Genomic DNA, 17,300 nt, shown 5'->3' on the forward strand with positions numbered 1-17,300 from the left:
TCCTATTAAGGAATTTGGAGCCCAACCCCACAATGTGTAGATCGGAGCCAACTTTTTCTTCTATCAGGTGCAGAGTCTCTGATTTGATATCTAGCTCCTTGATCCATTTTGAATTAACTTTTGTGCATAGCGAGAGAAAGGGGTTCAGCTTCATTTTGTTGCATATGGATTTCCAGTTTTCCCAGCACCATTTATTGAAGATGCTATCCTTTCTCCATTGCATGCTTTTAGCGCCTTTATCAAATATAAGAAAGTTGTAATTTTGTGGATTGGTCTCTGTGTCCTCTATTCTGTACCATTGGTCCACCTGCCTGTTTTGGTACCAGTACCATGCTGTTTTTGTTACTATTGCTCTGTAGTACAGTTTGAAATCTGGTATCGCTATGCCTCCAGATTCACACTTCCTGCTTAGAATTGCTTTTGCTATTCTGGGTCTTTTGTTTTTCCATATGAAGTCTTTAGCCTAAGTCAGGCAAAAGCAGGGCAGAGAAGTTGGCAGTGTTCAGGGTGGGGTAGTCACAAAGCCTACTGGGTATTGCATGATTAATGATAACAACGCAGAACTATAGTTGCCAGGGATGCTATTTAAGAGTGCCCATGTTTCTGCTCAGTGGAAACTCATTTTCAGTTTCTCATCCAAGTGGGAAATAACTCTGCCAAGATTGTTAAGCTCTTACCCAACACAGACATGGACATTAGCTACCAGCAGCCACGAAGCATTCAGGTTAGAGAGGTAGAACTGGGACCTTGAAACAACTTTTCCTTGATTTAGCAAATTAGGTCTCACTACCTGTGTAATGAAGCAAAGAGGGAATAGCCCACCACAGATACTGGGACAAGAGTTATTTGGAAAATAAAAAGATACACATTTAGTAAGAACTCTTTCAGCATATACTGGTTGAGAGATTTCATAAGCTTCTTGGTGAAAGGAATTAGAGACTCACTTAAATTTTAATCACCATTTATAGATAGGGGCATAGTAAATCATTCAATAAACCATATACAGCTCTCCAAGCATCTTTGTAAAATTATTTAAATAATTTACAAAACCATTCCTAACTAAAGGAATCCCTTAAGTATTGCTGTAACTGGACACCTGGATTGAATAAACTTGGTTTCATTATTCTAGTATCTATCTCAAATTGATTTATAAATGCTACCATATATGCCTCTCAAAGTTTATTCTCCACATAGTAGTAGTCAGAGATCTTATTGATGAGACTAAATGAGACTATGGCTCCTCTCTGAACAAAACCCAACAATGGTCTTATATGTTACTTAGAGTAAGTAAATACTGAAGCTCCTTCCATGGCCTATAAGGAGCTAGATGAGCTTACCTGGAATTTTCTCTCTCTGACTCTGACTCATTGTGAAAGGGTATCATTCAGAAATGGGTAGCCAATGTAGTTGCTTAAGGAATGGCTACAAACATATTTTAGTGATAATATTTGAGATTGTTTAAAAAGCAAGATGATTATTTTCCTTAAATTCATTGCACCTACATAATTTCCAGATTTAATTTCTACATCATTTTACTTGTGAAGATTATAATTGCCATGTAGCTTCCCCATTATCCCTGTGACTACCTTCCCAAACTATAGGTAGAGGCAGGGAAGTTAATGCAATAATTCTGTTTGTCTAAAAAGTGTGGCATCCATGATGAATTGAGTTTAACACTAGTGGTACAAATTTAAATTTCATATTTGCATTAACTTTGAATATTTGTTTTGTGAAACAGAACTCTGTAATTACTATTACAGAAAACCTCTGTTTAAACTGTTAATAAAAAACTAACAGAAGCATTGGGCTGTTTTATAGCCAATTTACCTGCAACCTTTCCCATGAAATTCAAGGATGGTCAGAATAATCTCAACAGACAATGAAACCTTTTTCTATAAATGTACATAATGTGATCTAATGTAAAAAATAATGTAACAAACAGTGGTGATTTATGAATTATTAAATATTCGTGATTCAGAATTCTTTTCAAGTGTGCCTGAATTGGGCAGGTGTTAGACTAGGAAGAATCATGCTTTGAGAACTCTCATATGTTTGTGATCATCTATGATAGATCCTATAATTTGAGGCTTGACTTAAATTTAATTCATTTTTATACTTCAACAGACATGCTTCCTGTCAGTTCTTACAAGATGACTCAAAGATCTTAAAGATAGGTTCACAAAACTTGTGTCATTTGAGTCAATCTGTAATCAATTAATTGTTATTCCATAAGCAAATGTGTAATCCATAGCACTCTAGGGTTAGGTTTACTACAGAAATGACACACAGAACAAACTAGGTCTGCTCAAAGAGGAACAGATGTGGGGTGGGCCAGCTGTCCCGACCTATGGACCTGCAGACCTGTGGCTACAGTACTGCCTGCTACATCTCAGGAGATGCAGACAGCCCCTGACCAAAATGTCCATTCTCTGCTACCCTGACATCTACAACACTTTTTCTTATAATGGGATTGGAATTTTGCCACATTCTAAAATGTTATTAGCTAACACACTATTCCATAGTTATAACTTTTTCTAATTAATGATGAAATGCAAAAAACCTATACATATGCAAACACACACACACACAAACACACACACACTCATATACGTTTTAATATATGAGGAGATATTATTCTGATCCTGTAATAGATCCAGTATAATTGGGGGTAAAATTAAAAATATATTGCACACATAAGAAAAAAACATTTAAAACATTTTAAAAAACTTTAGTAACGTGTAATGAAATACATTACTTCAATACTCATCAGAACATTTAGTACTCTGAATGGTTGGTGCAATAAGCACAATTTCTTATATTGTTATGTCAAGGCCTGCTTTTACAAATAATACTTGACAGATGCTAAGTTAGAAAATAATGGGTTCAAACATTTCATACCTGTAAACTAGGTCAATGTGGTGTGCACATGAACCTTACTTTCTTGTGAGAATTTTTAAGTATCCAGAACAATGTTGTGAAAAAATGCTTACTGCATAGATGAGTAAATAAATAAATATGCAAAATGAAGTTGATTCTGTCGAAAAAAGGGAAATCTTTTCCTCATTTTCTTATACTTTCAATGGTTTCTTGAGTGTAAGGAAAACTACATTTAAGTATTCAAAATACATTAGTCTCTATAGTGATCAAATTTTTCAAGAGCTAATTAAACATTTGAACAATATGGTTAAAAAATTAAAAGAAAAATACATAAGGCAGTAAGTTGCAAGTCATTCCCTTTCTATATTCCTTCCTCCAGTTTTACCACATTTGCCAGTTTATTATTTAATTAATGGGTGTCTTTACATAGATATGTTTTTTGTACGTGTAACTGAATATGTAGTTTACTTTCTGATCACAGAAATAGTGGTATTTGATATACACTGCTTTTCCTTGTGATAATTCCTTTTGTTAGGGATATTTCCATGTTGATATAGAAGTAATTGGCTTGCTACAGTTGTGATATATAGTAAGATGATCCCTACATGAAAATTAATTTTTTACACACAAATTATTTTCTTACTCAAAAGAAATACCTTCATCTGAGAACCAATTTGGGATACAGAAGCTGATGATTTAAAAAAATTTTAAGATTTACTACCAATCTCCTAGAAAATTACAATAATTTTAGACTTCATTTGCTGATTACCTATCTCTGAACCTGATTGTATGAAAAGAACACGCCTCAAAAATTTGTTTTTACAGAAATGTGTTGTTGCATCTTTAATACTTACAGCATGCCAAAACAGAGTAGGCACTCAGAACTTATTTGTTAAAATAATCAAAGGAATAATAAAAGAGTCAAAGAAATAACAACTAATTACAATCTGCATCTGTAGAATTCTAGAAGCTGTCATGTTTTTAAAAGCTGTAAAAAGCACTGCTCACTATATTTTCCCTGTAGGAATTCAAGCAAGAAAGTGAAAAACTAATGTGAAATCAAAAGAACTCCAGAGTGCCTTTGAAATATGATTCAGTTTCAAAATTCTTTCTTTGTTTCCTAATCAATATTACAATGGAGACCATGAAATAAAAACTAACATGATGTAATACAGTATTAAATTGGCAGGATAAACTTTTAAATTACTTTATCTACATAATTCATAATAATAGCACAATCAACCCAAATACTGACTGCAATTATCAAAATACCTATCAGCGGACAAAACACAAAAGGGGACTATTTTTTAAAAAGCAATTTTTGTTTTAGTTGTAGATGGACACAATACCTTTATTTTATTTATGTATTTTTTATGTGGTGCTGAGAATTGAACCCAGTGCTTCACACATGCTAAGCAAGTGCTCTCCACTGAACCACAACCCAGCCCCAAAAAGGAACTATTTTAAAATTTTATTTATTTTTATGTGGTGCTAAGGATCAAATCCAGTGTCTCACACATGCCAGGTAAGTGCTTACTGTTGAGCTACAACCCTAGTCCAAAAGGAACTATTTTTAATTGGAAAATTATTCTTTCTTTTTCTTAGTAATACCTCTCTATTCAAAACTGCAATATTTTAAGGTTATTAATTTTGGTAAAAATTTAAAAATACATAGACTACCTGGGAAGAAGCCAAATGATCTCATTTTAAAACTAATAAACCAAAAACTATCTAGCAATCTAACCTAAGAAACCAGTTCTTTAATTCCACTTCTAGAATCTATCATAGACAAAGTCAAATAAAAAAACAGATATGAAAAACTATAATTTTAGTATAAAAATTTATGCCTAAATTAAACATCTAACAATAATAAAATGGATTATATATTTAAAACATGCATTAAAACAGATTCAATATGAAAGATAATTATGCTGAAAAACCTTAACAGTATGATTTAATTATGTTAACTTATACATAGCAAAAATTGGAAAGAAGTATACCAAAATATTTATATAATTGGTAGTATTGTTTATTGTCTTAATTTTATGCTATGCATTTTGACTGTTTTCAAAATTTTCAGTAACAAAATTAATATTACTTTATCATTGGAAAAAGAATTTCATAATGAAAAAGTAGTATTATAGTGTGACCACTTCTTGATCATTCTGTATTTCATCTGCTGTAATCATATGAATTCCATGAAGGCTTCTGAAGTAATGGATTGTGTTTGATCAAACTGAATAATATCATAGTACATTTTCAGTTTTGATCTGATGCACAAAATCACATTAAATAATGAAATTCAATATTAAACATGAGGAAATTAGGTGCTGATGGTAAGTTACATATAAATATTTTATAAGAGAAAAGTCTGCTAATTTTGGTAATTTATAAAGGGCTAATTAGATATTTACACAATAACTAATTTTATTTGTATTATGTTAGGTACCCAAGTTATGATGATGATGATAATGGTGATGATGACGATGATGATGACAATATAAACAAATCCTACCTTTGCAGGTTCTTAGGATCTAAATTCTAGAATTCTGTAGAATTCATCCTAATAATCTAGGTAATAATTCATCTCCTGTAGGTAAAAAACAACAACAATATAATGGTGAAATTATTACTTACTGTGGTAGCACAATGAATATCTTTCCAGACTGTGGCTTCCCTGGAGAGATCAGAGACTTCAAACAAGTTATCAAGAATCACCTCGCCAATCATGTCATGTCTAGAAAATCTGTCAAAATCATATACACTGAAATGGAGTTTTCGGTTGCTTAGTTGATCATATGCTACTGGAAATTGAAAAGTTTCATCAAACAGAGGATTTAAAGTCTTTCTGTGTACACGGGTCTGAAATTTCTTTTTCCTATCCGGAAGAAGATACATCTTCACATAAGGGTCAGATGTTCCTGTGAAGTCTTTAGCAGGAAGATCTAGGGCTTTGATAATTTTGACAACTAGAAGTTCATTTTCATAATCATACTGCAGGGTAAAGTTAAGTTTCCCACAGGTTTTGACATCTTCTTTTCTGTTGCCCTCGGAGTCAACTGACTTCTGTTTGTACAGCTCTGGTTTTATCCTCCCAATGCTGGTGGTTGTTTCTCCTCTTTGTAAAACAGGTTCAGTGCCCATACTGTAATCAACACTGGACACTTGCATTTGCCTTGGTAGATGTCTCCTGAAGGAATTGTGGCTGTACACACACAAAACATATCATTTAGGCAGATCAAATTAATGACCATATTATAAAAAGGTACATAAACTCTCCTCACCAAGATATATTTATATATATATGTATATATATCATATGAATTTAATTAATGAATATTTAAATCATTGATTCATACATGCACATTGATTTCCTAAATAAGAATTAAATTCATATGATATATATATTTAATTAAATTCATATGATATATATATATTATATACACACATATGTATATGTATATATATGTTTAAATAGACACACACACCAACACACACACACATGCATAAATACATTTGAAAAGTGATATATGCAATATTCAAGAAGAAGCCTCCTCAAGTTCTAGAAACACCTGAAACTCACAGATATACATTTTATGAGGCTTTGAATTTGGTACTTTGAATAATAATAAGCGCATAAAGAAATGTGATTACCAACAAAATTCAATATTGCACAAAAATATGCTGTCAATCACCTGGGTGTATCTAGTGTAAACTTCATACAGATAAAGTATTCATATGACTGTTTTATTTCCATGTGGATGTTTGGGTCTCATAAATTTCATGTTTTAGTTGTTACAGTATTAAATATATATAGATTCACATGTCCTCATATGTTATTTCTAATACATAAAATAAATAATTGTATATTTACTTTTACAAAGAATATAATGTTGTGACAGACAAACTGAGTACATTTTCCTTTTTTCAACATAGATTGGCTTTAGAAGCTCTAAGGAAACAATAAAAGTAGAACTCTAGAATTTGGGGTCAAAATAACAGTTTTAAAAATTCTAACTGAATTTTCTTAATCACTATTACTATTCTTCTTGTCAAAATTTCCAGACTATTTAATACGTAAGCTTACTAATGTCTTCTAAATGTGATCTGCCTTAAGACCTGCTTCTCTTAACACCATAACTTACAGAATAAGCTATACTAATCCATTTGTCTCCTCCAGACTTAGTCCAAGGTCTTTTTTCTTGTCTCTCCTTGGTCTGTCCATCAGACTAATCATCTGTTCTTAGACTATAATTGTTGTCTTGAATCTGATAGTTCCACAGATATTTCCTAGCTACAATAATTTTAAATCCTATATCTCTAAGTCTTCCAATTTAGAAATCCAATGAATATTTCTAAACGGATGTATTAATTCTACCTAAACTCAAGCAAACTCATCTATTTCTCCCTTTTTCTCTGAAACCAGTTTTCTCTTTTAAAATCACTAATAGCACTAACATTTTTATGAGTCACTCATACTTGGAAACATGCAATGTGCTTTGAATCACCTTCCCTTCATCCATGAGATTTATTCAGTTTTCTAAATCTGTTGATCTCATATATTTATCCATCCCATTCCCTTTCCATTTCTGCTCAGTCCAAATCCTCATCACCATATCCTTGCTTTCTCCAGTAGTCTTCAGCATACTCTCAGGTAACTCACTTCAAAATCCTCTATTCACTTCTGTTGTCTATTGAGTCGAGTTCCACACCTTTATAACACTGATACTCAGGACATTGCTTAATGGATATTTAAATCATTGATTCATACATGCACATTGATTTCCTAACTAGGAATTAAAAACTTAGTGAACATCAAAAAACAAGGATGTTGAACCTAAAAAGGAGAGGAAAAAAATAGGGGCTAAGGGCAAAGATAGAATTAATGCTAACTGTCTGCTAATGCCTGAAGAACTTTCATGACAATAGGGATTTATGGAAGCCGTAGGTAGGCAAACTTCAGCTTCATAAAAGGAAACATTTTAAAATATCTAGAGCTATCCAACATGATGAAGTAATGAACTTCTCCACACTGGGATAATTAAAACGGAGATTAGATGATGAAGAAAAGGATTTTTGCCTCAAGTGAGGTGCTAAACTGTTAGAGGTTGTATAACCCTGAATGGTTGTGTGATTCTGTCATTCTTTGGTTCTTTGATAATTTTATAGGTTTAAATATCCATGGTATTACCAAAATGGGATTTGTTAAAATCAGAAATATAGTCTGAGGTGTTGCCAATTTCATTCTCTTATATTTTCTTATTATCTGCAACTGAACTGAAATGATGAAGTTATTGAAACAACTCCATAAAAAAATTTTAGAGCTGTACTTCAACTTATTTAGCCTTTCTCTATAGTTCCTCTTATACAGATAAAGATAAACCAAAATGAGTTGTGAGAGTATGAACAACTCTTTGTCTGTTATTTGTATTAGTCACAGATTTCTCAAAAAAATTAAAGGAATTACAATTCAGTACATATACCGTAAATTGGGCTACATATTAAGACTGGTATAGTGGCAGAACAGTGCCAGAGGCAAACGTGAAAATATACTGTAGCATTTTCAAAAGATCTCCAACATCCTGCTTGGCTTTACCTGGAATAAGGAACTTGCAGATTGCTATTGCAATTATGTGGATGAAAAGACTTACAGAAAAAATGATATTACATCCAGCATCAGATCATGTGCTGAAGAATACAAGAAACAGAATGAGAGAAAATAATATCCAGTGATAATTAGGATAATATCAAAGGAGAATAATAAAAGACAGGAAAAAATTAATAAATAAACTATCAGATTTTTTCACAGTTAAAAATTAAAATGCATCCTTGCTCTTTAGGTTTTTCTAGTAAAGACTAACAATGAGTACTTATGATTTGGCAGGTACAAGCTTAAATTCTTATCAACTCAGTTGATCCTCCTGTAACCCTATGAAGTACATACTATAGTGTTCTCTAATTTACATGTGAGGACCCGGGGCACAGAGGCATAATTTATTCAAAGTAGCACAGCTAGGCTGGTGCTCAAATTAAAATCTGACTGAGGGAGCCTGGGCCTAGTGGCCACACCCGTGACCTCCATGCTCTACTATCATATTCCTAGTTATGCTGCCTAATTACATTATTTCAGGAATTAGTCATTCTACTAAGTAATCACATGAGATATTGAAAAATTATTTATATATGCTTTTATATAACTTTTTCACTTAAACATTATTTATAACATACTTATATAATCCAATCAGATCCAAAGTTTATTTGGTTGAAATAGCTTGAGATGTATTTTTAGAGATGTTTTTCACTTCCTTGACTAGTTACCAAGAATTGAAAGGGAACAAAAATGTTCAATTTGTAAGTTAAATTATAATTAGACATTATGTAAAACATTCTTATAACGTTTACTGTTGTGGTACATCTTATAAAAAATTGACATATTTTGAAGTAGGGTCAAAGGAAAATGTGTTTACAATTTATACTATATTATATGTTAAAAATGGTCAAGTTAAAATTTGACTAAACTAAAAAATTGTTTGTATACAGAGAGATACACTAGGACTACTTTACCTCAAATGAGAGAATTAGCTACTAATTCTATTAATTAAAATCATACTGAACTTAAAATTCAATATTTTAGTTTCTATAACCAAGTATATAAGCAAAGTTTTTTTTTTTTTTACCAACTTAAAATTTTGAAGTGCTGTTTCCTTAGATGTATCCCATTTTCATTTACTAGGCATGCCATGAAATGTAATTTGACCTTGAAATCTGCACAGGTATCTATAGGATCAGTAGCCTACACTGGACTTAGGAAAATGGTCAAAGAGAATACATGAAAATAATAATAACAATATATTGTGAGGTACTAAACTGATCTATTCTAATCTGGTTTGTGCAATGTTCCTAAAATATTTGAGATATTTTATTGAGTAATCAAATATTTCTGTTAAAATCACTTTTACCCATGCAATGAGATTCTGATTCTTATTTCTTATGGATTTATTCCCTAGTTCACACTCATACTCTTCAATGTAATAAAACTTAAATCTTCTATCCTTCCCTCAAAGATCAGAAATGTCTTCTTTATGCCCTGAATATGATTTTTTCAGGCTGTAAATCCTCTTCTAAAAGAAATCAAAGCCTCTTCTAACAGGAGTCAAAAACATAGTAACATTTTTGTTCTTGTAAACCATTGTCCTAATTACAGGGTAAATAGTGTATATTCTAAGTCACAGTTTAGCTAGTCAGTTAAGAAAAGCTTTAATTATTACAATGTTAAACTATTGCCATGACAACACAGATCTTTTTTTCTTCTTCTTTTTTTTTTTTCTTTTTCTTTTTTAGAATGACAGTGATTAGTGGCTCACACAAATATCCAACTGGTGGAAGTGCAAGCCATTTGACTGTTACTAATCCCATTCTCATCCCTCAGATCTAGCAGAGTACCATCCAAACAGTGGGGAGAGTGCTGAATTGGAATCTGACTGCAGTGTAGCTTCAGCTGCTCTGTGCAGGGAGGGTCATTTCACTTGGCTTGAGCTTAATTTTCTTCTTCTGCAAAACAGTCCTTTCATAGTTGTTGTGAAAGTAAAATGAAGTTATAGAGAACTTTGAAAACTGTAATCCTTTGTATTGATATTAATTATTATCATTAAAATTCAGGACACAAGGAACTGAAATTCAAATGCCATAATGAACTCTCTAGTTTTGACAAGCTCAAATTTTATCTTCCTATTTGGGGATGCAAGGATGGCACATACAAAGTTGTTCCTGTGTGAGCATGCCCTAGATTACTCCCCAACTTGTTTCTTAAAGTAAGTCTCTTTTCTCAAAGTGGGAACTGATATCCTCTTGTTCTTATTTACATCGTCTTTATCATCTAGTAAGTTAACCTGATTTTTTTTTTGAGAAATCGAAGAGGAAAAGTAAAAATTTCTTTAGCAGCATTCTATTTGGTTCTCAAATATGTTTAAAAGAGATTCTTGTCTCTGATTAATGAAATTAGCATTGGAAATTATAATATATTTAAAATTATAGCCCCATTTTATGGATAAGGAAGTTCAAATAGACTAAATCAAGTTTCTGATAAACAGAGTTTTCATCTTTTGTTTCTTCTTCCCTTCCATTTGATCTGAGACAAGGACAAGAGCAATTCCTTCATCACACAAATATCTGAGCTTATATCATGAAAGGAACTGTGTATATCATGGCAGACTAAGTTATATAAAATGCCACAATGAATTTTTTAAAATTAGTTTACCTCTTCCCTGACTATTCTTTTCAATGTATTGCTTAGAAGCAACTTGGCCTTTTCCCCAAGAAAAGGAGATGGTGATTACCAATCCTCCAGAGCTCTATCTTGTTGTGGCTATTGTTTTTTCCACAGCCCTATACCACTGGTCCCCTGTCCCCCATTATCACTTTCACACCATTCTCCCTTCAACCACCACTTTCAGCTGAAGCATCATCAATGAATCACTTCCCCATTATTATCACTTATTTTTAGTCATTCATTGATATCCACATTGATCATTTTAAAGTCACTACTTTAGTCTCCTGGCTCACTAACACTCTTTTTGATGGTGCTTCTGCTCTAAATCCTTGCAATGTATATGTTTCTTTAAACTGCTCGGCCTCTAAATTCTATGAATTCTTCTCCTCCACTGATGTTATCCTCTTCCCTTACTACCAGGTTTCATCCTTATCATTAACTGCAAGCTCTCCACAACTCCAGTTTTATGCATGCCTCTGCCTCTCTCTGATCAACACCTCCCACCTTCCCAGGTTCTTTTTAGATAGAAGAAATAACAGGATGTTCTTATTCTGATGGTACTGATCAAATAGAGTTAATAATGCAGGAATCAGAGAGGAGAATAACTAACAGTGATGTGAAGAAAAATGAGCTCTGGCACACAAGTGTGGTGGCTTTAGCTTTAGATCAAAGCCTTGATCATTAGTATCAATCAAGCAAATACATATCTATAGATGCTGGTAAAAGAATTGACAAGATGGTAAGAATCTGTGGAAGTTTTATGCTTTCTCCATTTTTCTTACTGAAATTGGAAATAAACTCATTAATTGAAACAGAGTATGAGGATGAATGTGGCAGAAGTTTGAAGAAGATGAGAAGTTGTGAAATAGCGTGTAAGATTGAGAGGAAAAATGGATTGCTGTGTAGCATGAGTACCTGTGTGAGGAATGTGGTCACAGATTTAAAGTGGATCAGTGAGAGTTGCTTTTTGTTTTATTCCAGTCATATTCACTTGAACATGTAGAGATGACAGAGTTGAATTCACTCAGGGCTGTGGTTTTACTGTGCAAATAAGAAATAGGGTGCAACTGGGAATTGTTGATGCATACAAGACAGTGGCTCTAATGATTTACTGCAGAACTGAAACCAAGTAGAGGAAAAAAATAATAGTAAGGAATTAGAGAGTACAGTGTGGTGATAGAAGGTTCTGGCAAATTGGAAAGGTTATCCTAGTTGAGGTATAAGAGGGTCTTAAAGAAATCCTCCATTCACCCTACTTCCTCTCTCTGTACTCCTGTTTCTCTAACATTCACAGCAAAACTCCTGGTTAGAGTTGAGGACAGTACATTCACTGTCCAATTTAACTCTTCCCTTTCTATTTAAACCTATGCATTTTCATATATGTCTTCCATTCTCCAAATCTTTTTCTAGAGTATGGCTTTTATAATGGCAGAGATTAAGTATTATTAAGTGTTATTAAGACTAAGTATTTTTTATGCGTTCATCATAAACATGTGTTGGAACTAAGGAAATGCATGTTTATGAAAATAGTTTACCCTAAACTTGTGTCTAATAACATCAAACTTTCCCCAAATTATTTGCATTATAAAGAAGAAACACCAATCAACTTACAATTAGTGCTTCTGTAGAAAAATAATATTTATCAGTGCCAGAAAACAAACTCTTCAAGTTTGAATATATTTAGTAAAGGTCTGACTTTGGTTCTAAGGGCTACCCTTTTCAGAGAACAAGAGAGTGTGTACATCAGATCCACATCTTCCATAAAGGAAATTGTTGGGCCATGTCAAGTTACTGGAAAGCATGCTTTGTGAATATCTGTTTCAAGGAGAAAGAACTTGGGTCGCTTTGGCAAGCATTGCTTTTCTTGATTTCCTAACTAGATTCCAACCTCTTAAACTCTGTCTTTGTGAAGCAACTTGTTTTCCATTCCTCATAGTGGACTGGAATGAACAATTTCAAGTTTTGGTTTCTTTCAAGAGAATTTTTTTAACTCCTTTATAGTAAAGAAAACTATGGAATCCCATTGATTTCTTTTTACATAATTCTTCATTTTCCTTATAATGAGGTATACTGAGTATTCTTTCTGGCATTGTGTGTGATCATTTTAAGAACTACTTTTCTAATTAACCATAGCTAATTGTAAATGTTGTAAATCTGTCAGAACACATGAGTCAGAGATTTTATTTTCTATGTATATTTTCCTGCTTTTGTTCATGTTCCATTGGGTCTCCCATTACATTACCTAATTATTTGCAGCAGGTAGTTAGAATCCTCTCTAACAGTGTCAAACCTTTATAATTCCTCATTCTCAACAAATTATTTTGCCACTGACGATTCACTTCATCTTTATACCATAATGAATGCACAGAACATTGGGTCTCATACACTTCCCTGTGAGTATACCCTCATTAACCTCCTTTTAATATGAGCACAGTTATCTCACCACCTGGTGAAGAGCAAAATGAAGCACAGTGATGATAGATGAATCAAAAGCATTCACTTGGTACTTATTATGCACCTACACAGTGCTGGGATTAGGAAAGGATAAAAGTAGGTTACACACCCTTGTTCTCTGAGAATTTAGGATTTGGTTTGTTAAACATTTGGAGCTCAATAGTAAGACACTAAATAATGACTAGGGTGTAACTGCAGCTTTAAACAATAAAGGCTAATAAGTTTATAATTAGGCAGAAAAACTAGACTCTCAGTACATTTTCTGTGAAGATCTTACAGTAGATAAAGAAAGCAGCATGAGCAAAAATGGAGACAAAGAGAGTTAAGATCTCCAAAAGTCTGATGTAAAGGCCAACTACCCTTCTAGTGGGCAACCATGGAAAGTCTATTTGAGTAAGCAAAATAAGGTCATTGAATTTATATACCACTTTTTTAATTAAAAAAAATATACCCTGAGTTTCTGTAGTCCTTTGTCTAGGCATCAGAAAGCAATATAAAAGTAAACACAGCAGATTCTCTGCCTAAGAAAGCATCATATAGCCATATGTCTGAGTATTTATAGAACCAAAATGGTATAGTGGCTCCTTTGTCAGATTACAACAGCCTTCATTCTGTGTGAGGCTCTTTAAAGATTTGGAATGGACATAGAATGACTGAAGTGACATTTTTTTTTTAACCACATGCACATCAGATAGAGCACTAGTCTCTAGATATATAAAGAACTCAAAAATCTTAACACCAAAAAACCAAATAACCCAATCAATAAATGGGCCAAGAAACTGAACAGAGCTTCTCAGCAGATGATATATAATCAATCAACAAATATATGAAAAAAAATGTTCATCATCACTAGGAATTAGAAAAATTCAAATCAAAACTACTTAAGATTGCATCTCACTCCAGTCAGAATGGCAGCTATTAAGAATACAAACAACAATAAGTGTTGGTGAGGATGGCGGGGGAGGCATACTTATACATTGCCAGTGGGACTGCAAATTGGTGCAGCCAATATGGAAAGCAGTATGGAGAATTAGGAAAACTTGGAGTAGAATCACATTTGACCCAGCTATCCCACTCCTTGGTCTTTATCCAAAGGACTTAAAAACAGCATACTACAGTGACACAAACCCATCAATGGTTATAGCAGCGCAATTCACAATAGCTAAATTGTGGATCCAACCTAGAATTCCCTTCAGTAGATGAATGGATAAAGAAAATGCAGTATACATACACAATGGAATATTACTGAGCATTAAAAGAGAATAAAATCATGGCATTTGTAGGTAAATGGATGGAGTTGGAGGATATAATGCTAAGTGAAATAAGCCAATCCCCCCAAAAAAACAAATGCCAAATGTCCTCTCTGATATAAGGATGCTGATTCATAATGGAGATGGGGTGGGCAGCATGGGAGGAATAGATTAACTTTAAATGGGGCAAAGGGGAAGGAGGGTTGAGGGGTATGGAGATAGGAAAGACAGTGGAATGAGAAGGACATCATTACCCTAAGTACATGTATGAAAATAAACAAAACAAAAAGCAGGTAAAAGAATCAAAAGAAATGAAGACATAATCAATAAGTCTTTTTTATTCTGCAGAGAATTCTACTTTCATTTCCTTTTGTATCAGTATTGTCTGCTAAGATAAAATTTTCTAGATTTTGAAAAAAAAATAAGGGACCTTAGACTCTTCCTTTATAAATTTTCTTAGATTTATTTTTGTTGATGTTTGATATTTCCTGATTTTAATTATGCCTGAACTACACACTATATTAGTTTTAAAATACATAGATGCCTTCCCTTATAGTGTGTTCTATAAACTGTTGCCAAAGTAGTTATTGTGAAACATATCTCATACCCAAGAGACTCTTGTAGTGAAAATATTTTTGACAGGATAGCGTTGGAACATCTTAGCCATGGTTTCAAGAACTCCTTATAATTTAATTCCAGCTGACTGTATCTTTCATTATTTCTCTCCTTATCTCTTTTCTAATCCAGGTAGCTTACTTGGTTTTCTTAACAAGACTACCTGTTCTATGAATTTTCACATAAAAATGTTTCTATCTGGGATGCCCCTCCTCTTGCATTGTCATGTACAGAATGTGAATTCCTATGTTTCTCTATCCTCAGTGTAATGGAGTTTCTCCATGACTCAGCTGGAAATAATTTCTCTAGCCTCTGAATCGCACATGCTCCATCACATGTCTTAGCTCCATACTGTATAGAAAATTATGGCATCTAGAGTTTTCAGAGTAGAGTGTTCAGAATACAATGACTCTATCCATAAGTAAACATATTAGTTGAATAAAGTTATTAGATGAATGAACAATCAATCAAGATGGACATTAGAAGCATGTCTAATGTAAAAAAAGAAATACACACATACTGACTGGGTCATTTGGTTGCCTGATGTGTGGTGGTACGTTGGATTACAGGCATTTGAAAAGGAGATGAAAAAATGGGAACTGTGACAGTTTCCAGTGATGTCACTAAACTTAAACCTATCAGAGTGTTATTTCAGTATAGAGACAAAAGAAATTCAGAAGAATGGGATGTTGTCATCTGCTGTCTTAGCCAAATGAAAGAGAGTCCCAATAGCTGAGCAGAGCCAGGGATAACAAGGCAAGGAAACCAAGTCTTGAAGTTAAATTTGGTTTGTGTGTGCACATGTATTTTTGCAAGTAGGTTTGATTTTGTCACATCTCAGGGAAAAGTTGGCATTTGAACTGAATAATCTGATTTGTGATAACATACTGTCCATCTCTGTGTCCAAGTGGACTGCATAATGAACTCTGCAATTTCCTCTTCCTCTCTATATAAAGGTAATTTCTAGGATGATGAAGTAATTAGTGTAGATGAGGTTTTTTTGAGAAGTAGGAATAATCAAGTTTTATACAAGGAATTCATTCCAAGGCCAAACAGATTTAAAATCATGACTGTGGTCATTCACAATAACCATATACAATCCCCAATTTCTAATTGAGTAGAATGAGCAGGAAGAGGCTCTTCTTCTTTGAGGACTAACTGCTTGTCCTCAGCAAATTTTGTAACCAACATCCTCAGTTACAGAAAAACTACCTCTCATGGACTTTAAAACTTAAACTGTATTCTGTCAATCTGATTAAAATTGCATTCTTACTCTTGTAGCTGCGTGTCTTCAGGCAAATTTTTAAATCTCTCTGGACTCCAGTTAACTCACAACTAATGAGGATAATTAATAATCCTTAAATCATACAGAAGGATTAGAAGGAAGGATACACTGGCACAGTGACTAAGTTGCAAGTGCTCAAAAATGTTTTTTTTCTTCCTTTCCCAGCCACCCAAATAAACAAGGGAACTCAAAGAGCAGATGAAGTATCAAAGTTCTAAGAAAACTATGAATTTGTATTGTGTTTTTCCTCTTAAAGAATACCAAATGTGCAATATAACTTTGCTTTTTTAATTGAGATAAAAAGTTTTTTCTGATGTTTTCAATTTCACATAATTACTAAGAAATCTGGACTAAACAGATGTATCTTTGTTGCTAGTGCATATTATTTCCAGAAGCCAATTCTTCATCCAAACCCCAATCTTCACACATATGTTTTCATTCTTCTCTAGCTAAGGGTAATCAGATAAATGGTCTATTTTTAATCAACAGAATATTTTTGAGATAGAATTTTGTTTTTCTAAAGCTTCTAAAAACCACTGATTACCTCAAT

The 17,300-nt window shown here is 33.2% G+C and overlaps 1 protein-coding gene and 1 long non-coding RNA gene across 4 annotated transcripts in view; one reads left to right on the forward strand and one right to left on the reverse strand.

Moving 5' to 3' along the window:
- LOC107148546 overlaps positions 1-17,300 on the forward strand; it is a 143,747-nt gene that overhangs the window by 94,093 nt on the left and 32,354 nt on the right. The gene's annotated exons all lie outside the window — the stretch shown is intronic.
- The window catches only part of Syt10 (synaptotagmin 10), a 59,488-nt gene that overhangs the window by 22,750 nt on the left and 19,438 nt on the right, over positions 1-17,300 (reverse strand). Inside the window, exon 3 of the mRNA XM_015493224.2 lies at positions 5,515-6,082. Within this exon, the coding sequence (XP_015348710.1) occupies positions 5,515-6,082 (568 nt within the window). The remainder of the gene's footprint in view (positions 1-5,514; positions 6,083-17,300) is intronic.

The sequence above is a fragment of the Marmota marmota genome, unplaced genomic scaffold, assembly GCF_001458135.2.
Source record: "Marmota marmota marmota unplaced genomic scaffold, marMar, whole genome shotgun sequence".
Lineage (NCBI taxonomy): Eukaryota > Metazoa > Chordata > Mammalia > Rodentia > Sciuridae > Marmota > Marmota marmota.